We start from the raw sequence: 14,697 nt of genomic DNA on the forward strand, positions 1-14,697 counted from the left end.
TTTGTTTGATGCTAATTATATAATAAAAAAGAAACACTGATGGAACTAAAAAAAAAAACAGTCTGTGCTTGCAAAGATAATATGGCTGTATATGTTTATTTTTTATGTTTAGCTATTTTGCTTCCACATTTCTTGTAATATATCACATATGTATACATTATATAGAAAACGTCTCATTGCAAAAAACACTTTTGAGTGCAGATCCAAGATGTTTGAGATGAGGGCACTTATGCTCTGAATACCTCTGAAGTTAACTAACCCTGGATCATAACTTGCTCCAGAGCAGGTTAAGTTCAGAGGATAACTTGCTCAGGCTTACATATCCTGAAAGTTACCTCAGGTTTTGGAACCGAAAGTTGAGGTTATGCTTACTTTGAGTAAACCTAACCAGGTCACATAACCTACTTTCTGGAATATCCCCCAGTTTTCATTTTAATGTTAGTTGAAGTTTTAGTCATTTGCTTTTGTCTTTTTTTATTTAGCTTTAATAAAAAAAAATAAAAAAAAAAAATAAAAAAATATATATATAATACTTCCACTTATTTATTTAAGTTATTTGCCAATCAGCATTTACTTTTTATTTATTTATGTATATTGTTTTAATTGCTGAAAGATTTTTTTTTTTTTTTAGTTTTAGAGTGAACCTTTAACTAGCTTAACTAGACTCTTTTTGCCAGCTTCATCAGAAAGACATTGCCAGTTGGCCTACATCATTTGCTAGTGAACAACATGACTAGAGCAGCATAAATCAGCATAGAAATGCATTCTGGTCCAAGCTGGTCTTTTCTGCAAGGAGTAGCATTTTGAAGAGCTCAACACTTCAAAAGAAAGTTCAAAACGACCAGAATGCTTTGCTGTGCTGAATTCAAAACCCCGTCCACCCTATGAACTAGCGCGAGTGGTTTGTTTTGTAGGTGTGACCGGGGTCGAGGTTGTGATTCAGCATGGTTTGGCCACCCCAGAGGGACTTGCCGTGGATTGGATTGCAGGAAACCTTTACTGGATAGACAGCAACTTGGATCAGATTGAGGTGGCCAAGCTGAATGGGGAAATGAGAACGACTTTGATTGCCGGTGGCATGGAGCACCCACGAGCGCTGGCTGTAGACCCAGGACAGGGGTGTGTATTAGTTTCAAAATTTACCACATCCTAATTTTCTTTCCCCATACTCTGCTTTTCTTTTTCACAATTCCTTCAGCAACATTCACAGCAGTGAGAGCAAACACTGAAAAAAAAGTTTCATTGCATTTTTTGTTGTAATTTGCCCTCATAGAGACTATCTTGGGTACATAACAGAGCAATCATATTTCAGGGGACTTGTCTGTCATGTATTACTAATGATAGTTCTAGAATAACGCGCTGCATCTTGCTGTCTGTTTGTTGTGGTCTGTTTCTTTTTTTGTCTCTTTACTCTCAGCTGTGCTCTTCTCTTGCTCAGCTCTTCATTTCTCATGGAGGCATACTGGGAAAAACAGCCTCAAATATGACAGCATAAGCTCAGGGATGTGTTTTTCATGATACAGTGATGCTTTTGATGGCAGATTTGTTTTTCATATCACAACACACAGGCACAAATAATAGCTCATTAAATTATTTTCATCATCATTCTTTATCTGGTTTTATCATTTTGTTATGTATTCCTAATGTTATACAGCTGAAACATTTTTGTCCAAACATTTGTATTTATTTTTTCTGTGAGCAACCCATAGAGGAGAAATATGGTAATCTTCACAGTCCAACAAGAGCTCATATTGGCGCTCAGTTGGATGACATACTGTAAAGTATTTCACTGAAAGCTGAAAAGAACAATTAGGGAAAATTTCACACACAGCAGCGTGGCACATTTTAAAAAGAACCTAATTCATTATAGTTACTCAAAAAAATGCCCCACACAGCTGTGTCATGAAGAGGTGTGTTGAAAATGTACTTCTGAAGGGATTAGCTGTCTTTGTGATTAGCAAGTCTTTTATTTACTGAAAGCCTGGTTTAATGACTGGATGTCACTGACCAATTAATTGGCCTTCTAAAAAGAAGGCAGCTACAGTACATCCTTGTAGCAATATTCATGTGACGCCTTTTTGCATGTTTTGTGCTTACCTGCTAGGCTCCTCAAACATTTGGTTGTCAATTTAATTGTTTCTGGTGCCTGATGCAGGAACCATGATCACACATTTCATTAGCATATGAGCTTGATGCAAGTATTTAGCATTTTACAATCCCTGTATTACCCCCATTATAATTTGCCCTTTGCTTTCATGCCACCCCAGAGAACTGTGACACCAGTTAAAATGAACCCTCATGTTTAACATTGACTTCACTGGCAGACAGTTTCCTTGCAGTATGTAAATAAAAATAATCATTTGAAATTAATCTATGATTTTACATTTTTAAGCTTTTTTAATGATATAAAGCAGTACTGTTCTCAGGGGCAGCATAATAGTTTACTATTAGTTAATTTACTCTGGACGACTCAGTAGTTAAGTGTTGTCCCAATGGGTAAATATTGAAAATAACAGTAAAATTAATATTTTAAGCTGTGTTTTAGATGTATTGGTAGAATGTGATTTTGACTTTTAGAATGTCACTGATGGACTATGGTCAGATATGGTGCATGACAAATGTCAATGTGTTTAGATGAATAGTTTATAATAACACCGTGTCCTAACCAGACTGGCCGCAACATGCAATAAAAGGTTATCTTTTCCATGTTAATCAGAGTTATTGTCCTAACTAGCCACGATGGTGACACGCAATGATTCTATTTTTAAAACGGTTTCTATGAAAGTATGATAATGATAATCTCAGGTACTGTGTATGTGCTTTATTTCATGTTAAAAGCGTCTAATGTGAGCCATACTGTCTTTTATAGCCATACTGAAAGCAACAATAGCCAATTCACATCAGATCCTCAAAATAAATGGAAACTAGAACGTTCAAACTGTCAACTCATTGTGAACAGACAAGTGTATTCTATGACAAAGATTGTTTCAGTAACTCAGTATGTATTTTTAATAATGTTAGAATGGTGTAATATTGATGAATTTGATATACTTATCAATTTCGTTGCGAGAGACTGAGCCCGCCCACGCGCTCTTCTGATTGGCTGTGATTTTTGATTGACTATCTCATATGTACATCTATGTACATATGATAGTTGCAGAGTGTCTGGTGTGGAAAGACAATTGTTTGTGGCTGGAATCTTATCGCATCGTGTCTGGTTAGGACACTGTGTAAGGGTTTGAAATTAACAACCGCCAGCCCGCCAAATGTGGGTGAAAATCCACTGTGGCGGATAACACATATCAACACACTAGCCTATTTGGGAGGCTATGGTTCATAAATTATGATCTATCACTTTTGCATGACATCGCTATCAGAGCCAGCAGCCATGTCACCCTGTAGCCCAAGACCGGTTGCCCACTGAAGCTAAGCAGGGCTGAGCCTGGTTAGTACCTGGATGGGAGTCCTCCTGAGAAAACCAGGTTGCTGCTGGAAGAGGTGTTGGTGAGGCCAGCAGGGGGCGCTCACCCTGTGGTCTGTGTGTGGGTCCTAATGCCCCAGTATAGTGATGGGGACACTATGCTGTCAAAGAGCACCGTCCTTCGGATGAGACGTAAAACCGAGGTCTTGACTCTCTGTGGTCATTAAAAATCCCAGGATGTCTTTCGAAAGAGTAGGGGTGTAACCCCGGCATCCTGGCCAAATTTGCCCAGTGGCCTCTGTCCATCATGGCCTCCTAATCATCCTCATATACTGATTGGCTTCATCACTGTCTCCTCTCCACCAGTAAGCTGGTGTGTGGTGAGCGTTCTGGCGCAATATGGCTGCCGTCGCATCATCCAAGTGGATGCTGCACATTGGTGGTGGTTGAGGAGATTCCCCCCTTCTATGTAAAGCGCTTTGAGTGCCGAGAAAAGCGCTATATAAATGTAATGAATTATTATTATTATTATTATTATTATTATTATTATTATTAAGACTTTGGGGCAAAAAGCGCCCTAGCATCTTTATTGCTACGTGCAGGTAAACTCAAGGCAATTATAAGAGACGTCACAGAGAATTTTGTCTTTATTTATATATTATTTTATTTGAATGGTATACGCAAACAGTGATTGACTGTCGTAAAGCTGAAAGCAATAGAATGAATTAGAATCAGATTTAATAATAAATGTATTTAAATCTAAGCTATGACATTGATGATCTGGTTTGTCTCTGATAGTTTTGGCTAGCAGAAGTTCTAAATGGCCGGTAACTTAAAGGGATAGTTCACTTTGAAATTCATTTTTGGTATGTTTTAGCTTACCTCAAGGGCATCCAAGATGTAGGTGTCTTTTTTTCCGCAGTAGTTTCAATTTTGATATTTTTAGGTCAAACCGTTCTTGTCTGTCAGTCATATAATGCAGGTCTATGGTCATTATCTCAAAACACAAGCACAGAGTCCAAATTAAAACAATTCCCCGTCGTCCAAATTAAACAATTCCCCATCGTAAGTACACATTGATGGCCTAAGACACGAAACGAGCGGTTTGTGTGAGAAAACGAACAGTATTTATATCGTTTTTACCTCTTATACGCAGACATGTCCAAGTGATCTGATCTGACGTGTGCGCAGACTGGTGCATAGATATATACACACTAGATGTCGCCTTAAAGACATTCGTTCCAATGAACTGCCGTAGACAAGGCGACATCTAGTGTGTATATCTATGCACCAGTCTGCGCACACGTCAGATCAGATCACTTGGACATGTCTGCGTATAAGAGGTAAAAACGATATAAATACTGTTCGTTTTCTCACACAAACCGCTCGTTTCGTGTCTTAGGCCATCAATGTGTACTTACGATGGGGAATTGTTTAATTTGGACGACGGGGAATTGTTTTAATTTGGACTCTGTGCTTGTGTTTTGAGATAATGACCATAGACCTGCATTATATGACTGACAGACAAGAACGGTTTGACCTAAAAATATCAAAATTGAAACTACTGCGGAAAAAAAGAAACCTACATCTTGGATGCCCTTGAGGTAAGCTAAAACATACCAAAAATTAATTTCAAAGTGAACTATCCCTTTAACAATTTAGTAGCCAAACTGGCTGGTAAGTGAAAAAGTTCATTTCAAGCCCTGTTTATAATCGTTAACATTTTTATTCTGTATGTAGCATACTTTTCTGGACCGACTGGGATGCCACTTTTCCTCGGATTGAGGCAACGTCAATGAGTGGGAGTGGAAGACATGTTGTGTATAAGGACATGGAGATAGGAGCCTGGCCTAATGGACTCACCCTAGACCATCAGGAAAGGAGAATAGTGTGGACAGATGCTCGGTAAGAGCAAATAATAAAATTGCAAATGAAGAATTACATTTTGGTGCACATTACAAGAAGCATTGAATTTAAGGCAAAATAGTTTAGCTTAGATGTTATGTTTTTTTAAGCAATAATAAATACATTTTGAAGGTTATTAGTATAACTTAAACATAAAATTTTAATCAGTAATTAATTAAATTATGGTTTTACATGTGATTCACTTTGATTCTTATGCAATAATTATACAACAAAAGCAGTTTTTCAGAAATGAAAAACAAAACTAAGGATGTGCTTTTTCTTTCAGAATTTCCCTCAGGAAGTTGTCATCATTGTAACATCTTGTTGATATGGGCATAGAGTGCCGGTCTCATCTCGTGTTTCTTTTTCCCTTCAGCTCAGATGCAATATATTCTGCCCTGTACGATGGCACAGGGGTCATAGAGATCCTCAGGGGGCACGAGTACCTGTCACACCCGTTCGCTGTGTCTCTCTTTGGAGGTGGTGTGTACTGGACAGACTGGAGGACCAACACTTTAGCCAGAGCGAATAAATGGACAGGCCGCAATGTAACTGTGATCCAAAAGACAAGCGCCCAGCCATTTGATCTGGAGATATATCATCCTAGCCGACAACCTCAAGGTGGGTTTTTAATTATTTAAGGGGGTAAATAATGAGTTAACAAAAAGCTAATAAATAATTAAATCATAAAAAAATTGCATTTAAATAAATAAATAATTGTAAAAAGGAAAAATTAAACAATTCCTAAAAATATTAAATATGTCTTTGTTTGCCTGCGACCATTAACCGGCATCAGTGAACATGCAAATGTGTTAATTTATTGAAATGTTACATTCTCTGGGGCATTTTAAGTAAATATTTTAGGTCAAGAAGGGGTTCAGCTGACAAAGAGGTTTGGGAATCCCTGCCTTAAAATACTGCTGGAGGCAGTTCACTAAGTTTTAAAGAATAAAATTTAAAAGAGTAGCTCTTTTGTGCATTCAATAAATAGAATAATCAAATGGAATTTGTTTATTAAATTGACAACAGTTTGATTATTTTATTTAATAAATGCATAAAATAGCTACAAATTTTTACGTTTACACTTATATTTATGTTTAAATACTGTATTTATGTACTGTGCTGACAGAAAAAAAACCCAAAGAGACTGATAATTGATCAAATCACTTGAAATCAAAGATTAATTACAGTGTTGTATATACAGTGCATCATGAAGATAATTTAGCTTGAGCTAACTAGACTAACAAAACCTTGTTGCCATAGGGACAACTTCTGTTTCTTATACGTATAACAGGAATTACAGTTTTCTTGAAAATTGCTGGAGGTGTCTAGGCATAAAATCAGAAGAAAAATTGCTATTGAAAAATCTCACCCCTACTGATGTTTAAACTCTTATTTGACCCTCCTTTTTCCTGTAGTGTTCTGTTTGTACCCCATGAGCTCATTCTGTGCACAAACCACATCACAGCAAGCCTTGCCGTTTTCATGTTGACCTAACGTAGCTGCGCGTTATTGTAAAAAAATAATAATAATATGATCTGCCTATGTTCGGGAGACACAGAGACATTTTCTTGCATGCTCTGTGTGGTGAGGATTCATTTGAGCCGAATCCCGCTGATCATTCATTTCTTCTGCCAATTTGGAAGCCCAAACGGCTCTGTTTGAGAGCAGCAGAATAATTGAAAAAGGGGGTCATGCAGAGCGTAAGCAGGCCTGACGTGGACTCAAGATGGGCTCTTTCCTCAACCCAAATTAATTTTAATTGTTTCATGGTACAGTGTCACACAGGGCTTTGTTGCCAGCAAGGGCAGCAGATTATCTTCTGTTAAACAGAAAGTGGCTGCTTGAATCTTTGAAGGAAAATGGGGTAAAATATCATACAAAGATGACTTTTATTGGCATTTTCTTTATATTCTTTCTTTGATATAAAAAATTATATTATACAAAATGCATGTTATTTTTTATTCAGTGCTGACCTCAATAAAATATTTTACATAAAATATGTTTACATATAGTCCACAAGACAAAAAAATAGCTGAATTTATAAAAAATGACCATGTTCAAAAGGTTACATACCCTTGATTCTTAATACTGTGTGTCGTTACCTGGATGATCCACAACTGTTTTTTTTTTGTTTTTTTTAATGTTCATCAGAACAATCCTTCAGAAAAATCCTTCAGGTTAAGGTTCTTTACATATTTTCCAGATGCTTGAAAACTGAAGGATTTGCAGGACCTGAAGGATTTTCCTGAAGAACGTTGGGCAGTTTAACTGCTCAGGACAAACAAGGGACTCAAGAACAACCATCACAAAAACAAAAACAAAACAGTCGTGTATATACATATCTAATAGTATTAATATATTATATTAGTTGTATATTTATAACTAATATTAACTCATCTCTGATTTTTTTTAAATTGCATTTTGTAATTTGTAAAATGTTAACTGAAGTTATTGTGATAGCCAAGTGTGCTAGGTGCCCAGATGTCCAAAAATGTAGCCTTCTGCGAGTGTTCATCAGCCGAAATAATCTGATTTGCATCATTTCAACCAGCCCAAAACTGTAGGGAGCCCTGCCAAACCGGTTCATGTCTCCTGCCACAGCACCGGCAGCCGGGTGACTGTTTTACACCGATAAGTGTCGACAAATTGTGCTACACTGCCAGAGAAGCCAATAAGTATGGCTAATCTAATTTTAAAGAGCTCATGGGAAGGTCTGGCTATTAAAGATGTCCAAAATCTGGGCTCTGGCCCCTTACAGTCCATGGCAATTGTGTTTATATTTGGCCTACGCAGTTCTGGCAGGATAGTGGCGGACCTCTGAGGGTCCGTAGGGAGTGAAAAGGGGCTACGCTAACTAGCCTAATGGGCTAAGGCTACAGCCGTTAGCCGGCACATGGTAAATGCATTATGTGTGGTGAAAGAACTGAGGGTTGAGTTTCAAGAGATCGACACCAGTTTGGAGGGCTCCCATTTTTAGTGCCTGTGTGGCCTGCAGTGTTGTAAGCACTTTTCCAGCACATTGCTGACAGGCAAACCACTTCAAAATTACTATTGGAGTTTGCAGACACAGACAGGGTGTATTTTTCCCTATTCGGACAAGGCTGAAGCAGTGAAAATACAAATTATACTCTGCACTCTCTTTACATACAGTGATGTTAAGGTAAAGTCAGATGTATGTTTAAGAAGTACGTTTTATGAAATCAGTGTCTGATTTTTGACTACGAACAAATCAGTATATCCCAATCAAGTGTCTCTACCATGAGTCAAGTGCACTCGTACTGTTTATACTGTATTTATTCAAAAGGTCTAAATGTGCTGTGGTGTCAAGAAGACTGTGGAAGACATGAGCTGTCAGCACTGTTCATTCAACCTCAGCTCTTTTCTTTATCCTGGAATTTAGATGAATGTTTTCACTTTGGTATTGCAGTCTTTTGTTTTGCACCCATTTTTTTGTTCCCCTTTTTAAATACAGACATCTGAACTGTCACATCTCAAACCAAAGGCCATCCTTCCTCATCAAGAAAAGTAATTCTGTCAGTTTGACTGTACAGTAACAGTTTTTTTATTTCCTGTTGTAAGTCGGCAGCTGTTCTTTTTCAAATGTTTTCAATTCTTTTTTTCCCCCTTTTTTTCACAAACCACGCATAAACGTCATTATCTCAAAACTACAAACTTTTACATACATGCTGCTGACATATTATTTTAGCAGAGTTTGTGCTGAATACAGTGTAATACGATTTTAGCCATGAAATGTCACAAGTAACAGAAATAAGCACAAATGTCAGAGCATGTCAGAACACCTCAGACCCCAGAGGGTTAATTCATAAGATGCAATATTGATTTTTCTCCTTATGTTTTCTTTCCCTGGTTTAAATGCGCGTCACCCTGGGTTTTTCAGCCTCAAACCCGTGCGAAGGAAACAATGGAAGAGGTCCTTGCTCCCACCTTTGTCTCATTGATTATAATCGCACGGCATCCTGTTCGTGTCCTCATCTCATGAAGCTCTCCCTCAACAACCGCTCTTGTGTGGGTGAGTAACATCCCTCACACAAAAGTATGGATCAGTTTGAGCTTTCTAGAGGAAGTATTGACTTATATATAAGTCAATATGCTTGATATATATAATTTTTGTTGTTGTTTTGGCATCAGCCCTGAAGAAGTTCCTGTTGTATGCGAGGCGATCTGAGATCCGTGGGGTGGACATTGATAATCCATACATGAATGTCATGACTGCTTTGACGGTCCCTGACATTGATGATGTCACTGTGGTGGATTACGACGCTCTTGAGGAAAGGATTTATTGGGCGGACGTTAAAACTCAAACAATAAAGCGTGCATTCATCAACGGAACAGGCCTTCAAACCGTCATTTCCGGAGGTGAGTAAAAACAGGAAGTCAAAAACATATGTTTTTCTTTTCTTTTTTGTTCATGTTCTGTGTGGTTAATGTAAGGGTTTCCTTAATAAACACCACCTGTGAGAGTTATTTTATTTCTGTGCTGCCTGTTAATAAGTTGTGTTATATATTATTTTCCCCCTGCTGCCACATTGTAGGTTTGAGCTGAAATAATTTGTCAGACACTCAGTCTTAAATTGTTTTTTCAATTACTAGAAGACTGTGTTCACAGGCAGCCTGCATTAAAAACAAAATGACGGTTGAAGGAATGCATTAAGAAAAGCAAAAGTAGTGCGAGATGTAGACTGTTGTAGATTTTCTTAAGTGCTGTCTGTTATCAAGCATAGTGTATGTCTTAAACCTTCTCAAACTGATTAGCATGCCAAGCATGTGCTTTTGGAAGTTATTTGCACACAACATTTTATTACAGCATGCGCAGAAGTGCTGCAGTCACCCATGAGGCTTGTTGTAATGTGCTCCTGTGTTAATGGCTATCTCTGCTACGTGCAGATATTCAAAACTGCCGTGGGCTGGCAATAGATTGGCTCTCAAGGAACATGTATTGGCTGAGCTCTGAGAACGAGGAGACGCAGGTCAATGTTGCCCGACTAGACGGATCTCTAAAAACCTCAGTCATCCATGGGATTGACAAACCAAAGTGTCTGACTGTGCACCCAGCCAAAGGGTAAGCAGCCCACATGGACAGATTGCAAGTATGAGTAAGATTTTTGTTTGCTCTTATTGCCTATATTTATCAGAAATTTCTTATTAATTGGTGTGAATAAATTAATATAATACATGTTATTTTCTTCCCCTTCTTCTTAAATATAAATATATATATATATATATATATATATATATATATATATATATATATATATATATATATATATATATATACACACACACATACATATTTACATATATATATACATATGTCATGTCAACCTTAAATACAAACCACAATAATTATTTTAAATGTTTCTCCTAAAATTGTCTTTTTTGTTTCATGGTCTAGAAAAATTTACTGGACTGATGGTAGTACAATAAACGTAGCCAATATGGATGGAAGTAACAGGAAGGTTCTTCATCAAAACCAGAGAGAACCAGTTGGTATGTCTTGATTTCAGTCTATAAGAGAAAGCTTCAGTATTACTGTATGTCAATTTTCTCTCTTTGATTCCCTCGCAGTTCTTACATTCACAAGGGTTTAAAGCACATGAGTCACTGTTTTCCAATGTACTCTTAATTACATTTCTGAGGACAAAATCATACTTTTTATTCTGAAAAACTATACGAAATATAAGAAAAACTATTTTACGTAACTTACTTAAAACAGGCAGTGAAATCCATTTCAGTCTAAAATGTAACTGGCCACAACTATTATCTTTGTGAAGAGACCTCTGATTAGTCATCCCTATAGTTTTGACCTACAGTAAAGCAATTGCTGTAGTTAATTACCTTTAAATATGATCATTGAAAACTTGAACTTGAGTCAACTGTCTCTATAAACTGCTGCTGAATTTAAAGGCTTTGAAGATATTGTCATGTTTATGGACTTTCAGTTTGTTTTTTCTTGACCTAGTTTCTCAGTTTGTTTGATTAGTCATTTCGTTCACCTGTTGTCATTTAATTAGCTAATTTCCCTGGTGTATAAATACTTCTGTTTGGTTCAGTTCAATGTCGGTCACTGTTAGTTGTGTTTATGTTACATGCAACCTTCCTGAGTATTTGAGTTTCCTTTAAAGGACTATTTTGTGAGATTTCCTGTTTCAAGTCTCATTGGATTCTTATACGTGTGACAGATATAAGTTTCATTTCATTTCCACAGCCTCACAAAGCCAGGAGAAAATTGTGGTTTAACAGGTTTATTTACAAAGTTTGTGCATCCCTGGCCTCTTGATTCCATCCATGTATATAAACATTTACACAGCTCCCATCCTCCAGCTAAATATGGTTCCTCTGTAGTTTTTTATACCCCTGTACATTCATTGATTATCAAATCACGTGCTCCTTTTGTTTTAGAGGGAGTCTTGGAAAAGATGTCTGAGAGTTTAAAGTCTTGTCTGTTGTTGTTGTTGTTGGGAGTATATCATGCACTAGCCCCTCTCTCAATCAAAACTGTCCTGACACTCTATTGAAATATCCTTCACTTGTCACAATCAATTTTCCCACTCTGTCAAACGCTCACCGTTTCCACTTTTGAAACAGGTTTTAGACAGAGATTAATTTTAATCAAGTGATTTAGTGTGTCTCAAAGAGGTCGCAACTATATTTCAAGCTGTAAAAAAAAAAACCATCTCACACTCACACAGATAAATATACACGATATATAAGGTATATTTTAAAGTAATGATCTGAAGGGATTCCATACCAGCACTCCAAACAACAGTTTCTAACTGACTTCTTGTTTTCCCTCAGGACTTTCGATTGACTTTCCAGCAGGGAAAATGTATTGGATCAGTTCTGCTAATGGGACTATCAACAGGTGCAATCTGGACGGCAGTGGCTTTGAGGTCATTGAAAGCATGAAGAGGGACTTAACTAAAGCTGCGGCTCTAGCAGTTATGGGTAAGTGATATAGCATCTAATTCATTCTTCATTAGTCAGGCTTAGGTCAAAGGCTAACCACCATTAACCTTAAGAAAATGACTGCTTACGTGTTGATTTGATGGCATATGGCTGATATTTTATCTACATGTGTTTTTCTAATTAATGTTTGAGTTTGAGAATATTGAATGAAATTACTGGACTTTGTTGCTTTGGTAACAGCACACCATGAGGAGCACATTTATAAGAAAAAATAAGTGAAAGTGAGAAGTGGTAAAAGGAAAACATTGTAAATTAGTCTCACATGGCATGCCCTCAGACCATCTGGTTGGTTAGCAGCTGGCTGCTATTTATCAGTTTTATCAGAAACAAAATTATGTTTAAAAGGCACCCGGTTGCAACAATACGTTTTTCTGAAGAAAAACTGGTTATTCGATTTTGTCAAAGTTTGCAAAGACTTTGTCATTGGATCTTGTAAAGGTTCTGTTTTCTGTTTAAGGCACATAGTAGCAATTGGACTAGATAATTGATAATAGATCATTGGACTAGATAAGAATGGTATATTCCCCTTATTCCATGTTTATTTTTCTGTACTTTATTCTATACATAAAAAAGTCAACTTACATGTTGTCATTTCTGTTCTGCTCACAGAGATTGCTGGCCCAGTATTTAAACGAGTCATGATTTACCATCCCTAAATGTCTGGGTAAAAGAACAAGCTGTGGTTGGTAATGTTACATTCCTAGGTCAGATGGTCTTTTTATGTCAAAATTTGCAGTACTTGATCAGAATTAGTTATGATGATATATTAGACTCAAGTGCGACACTGTGAGTCTACAGCTACTTTGCTTCAGATTGGTAAAGACTGACAAAATAAAGGCATTTTGTCAAAAATAGATTGAACAATTTCCATTTAGCCCTAGGAAACCCATCATAGAATGACCAAAGACCACATTTTGCTTCCCTGAGGAGCGTAAACATACATCTTAGAAAGTGGAGAAGTTTGATTGATTTAGCTTTATATAAACCAAGCTAATAAAGGCTGTCTTGGAAGATATCCATTTTATTCAATGCAATTTTTAATCACTGTATGACTCAAATTACAACTATAAACATTGGCCAGAAGCTGTAATTCTAGGGTTTATAAAGAAGTCAGTCATGCTGGTAGCATTGGAAGGGAAGAGAGTTGCATAACTTTCAAATAAAAGCAGTAAATACAGCAAAGCTTGTAATTGTGCGCTTTTACTTTATATTAGACCATTTCTCTTTCTCTTTGCCTAAATGTATTACACTCTCAATGTTCAATGTCATCTGACATGTTTTCTCACATTACTCTCTGTCTGTCTTTGTGGGTGGAAACTTATGCCCGTTAATTATTCATTAGCATGTATTTATTTCCCTAAACCCCTGTTTTAACTGATTACACTGTCTGCATGCTGCAAAGGTATTAATCTTTGGAAAACCTCTATAGTCACGTTCTATTTTAGAGCAGCTATGATGAGCTGAAAAAACAAATGCAATTTGTAAGAAGTGGTGACACTCTTTTAATTAAACAAAGTTTGAGTCATTATTAAATTGGGAGCAGAATGCAGGCTGCCACAAAGACTAATGGGTTACTTTCAAAGAAGTAGCACTGTACAGCAAAACAGCAAAATGATACTTTCAGTAGCCGCTATCTATCACAATTAATAGGCCTTTGTTCCATTGAGGAAATGCTTTCCATTACTTCTGCAAAAACCTATGAGTCTGTTTGGTGGACAGTTATGTTTCTCGTTTATAGTATGACAAAATGCCAGAGATGTGTTTTTGGTATGCATGTTTTTTTCTTTTGTGTGTGTGTGTTTGCTTGTGTTTGTACTGAACATGCTTGCTATGCCCTTTCTTGGAAGACTACACTAGGATATGAGTCAAATAGTTCCAACAAATGAATACAGAAATGCAGTAGATGGTTGGTTATTTTAGTAGAAAGTTTTCTACTGCATCACATTTCTGATAAGATTTTCTTTAACATGTGGATTTAGTCCATACTGCCCATATAGTGTATACACTATCATTCAAAAGTTTGGGGTCTGTGTGTTTTTTTTTTTTTTATGTTTTTTTTAAGTCTCTTATGCTTATAAGTTTTAGTTTTTTCTTGTGATGGCAAAGTTTTCAACTTTCAACAGCCATTATTCCAGTCACATGATCATTCTGAAATAATTCTAACATGATTTGGTGCTCAAGAAACAATTCTCATTATCAGTGTTTAAAACAGTTGTGCTGCTTAATGTTTTTTTTTTTTTTTTTATGTTTTTTTTTATGCTTTGATGGATATAACGTTCAAAAGAACAGGATTTATTTGAAATAGATTTTTTTTGTAACAATGCAAAAGTATTTATTTTGATCGATTTGATGCTTCTTTGCTGAATAGAAGTATTTATTAC

General features: G+C 36.7%; 1 protein-coding gene across 5 annotated transcripts in view; it reads left to right on the top strand.

Annotated features, from left to right (window-relative positions):
- The window catches only part of lrp1bb (low density lipoprotein receptor-related protein 1Bb), a 295,311-nt gene that overhangs the window by 198,599 nt on the left and 82,015 nt on the right, over positions 1–14,697 (top strand). For all 5 annotated transcript variants that reach the window (XR_014207575.1, XM_082175929.1, XM_082175930.1 and 2 more), the window contains 8 exons: positions 915–1,119; positions 5,162–5,326; positions 5,703–5,947; positions 9,228–9,359; positions 9,479–9,706; positions 10,235–10,409; positions 10,743–10,837; positions 12,146–12,295. Coding sequence is in view for 4 of the 5 variants with exons in the window: in XM_082175929.1 (XP_082032055.1) it covers positions 915–1,119; positions 5,162–5,326; positions 5,703–5,947; positions 9,228–9,359; positions 9,479–9,706; positions 10,235–10,409; positions 10,743–10,837; positions 12,146–12,295 (1,395 nt within the window). In the remaining variant the exon portion in view is untranslated. The remainder of the gene's footprint in view (positions 1–914; positions 1,120–5,161; positions 5,327–5,702; positions 5,948–9,227; positions 9,360–9,478; positions 9,707–10,234; positions 10,410–10,742; positions 10,838–12,145; positions 12,296–14,697) is intronic.

This window comes from Leuciscus leuciscus (assembly GCF_965113295.1).
Source record: "Leuciscus leuciscus genome assembly, chromosome: 7".
In the NCBI taxonomy this organism is placed as follows: Eukaryota; Metazoa; Chordata; class Actinopteri; order Cypriniformes; family Leuciscidae; genus Leuciscus; species Leuciscus leuciscus.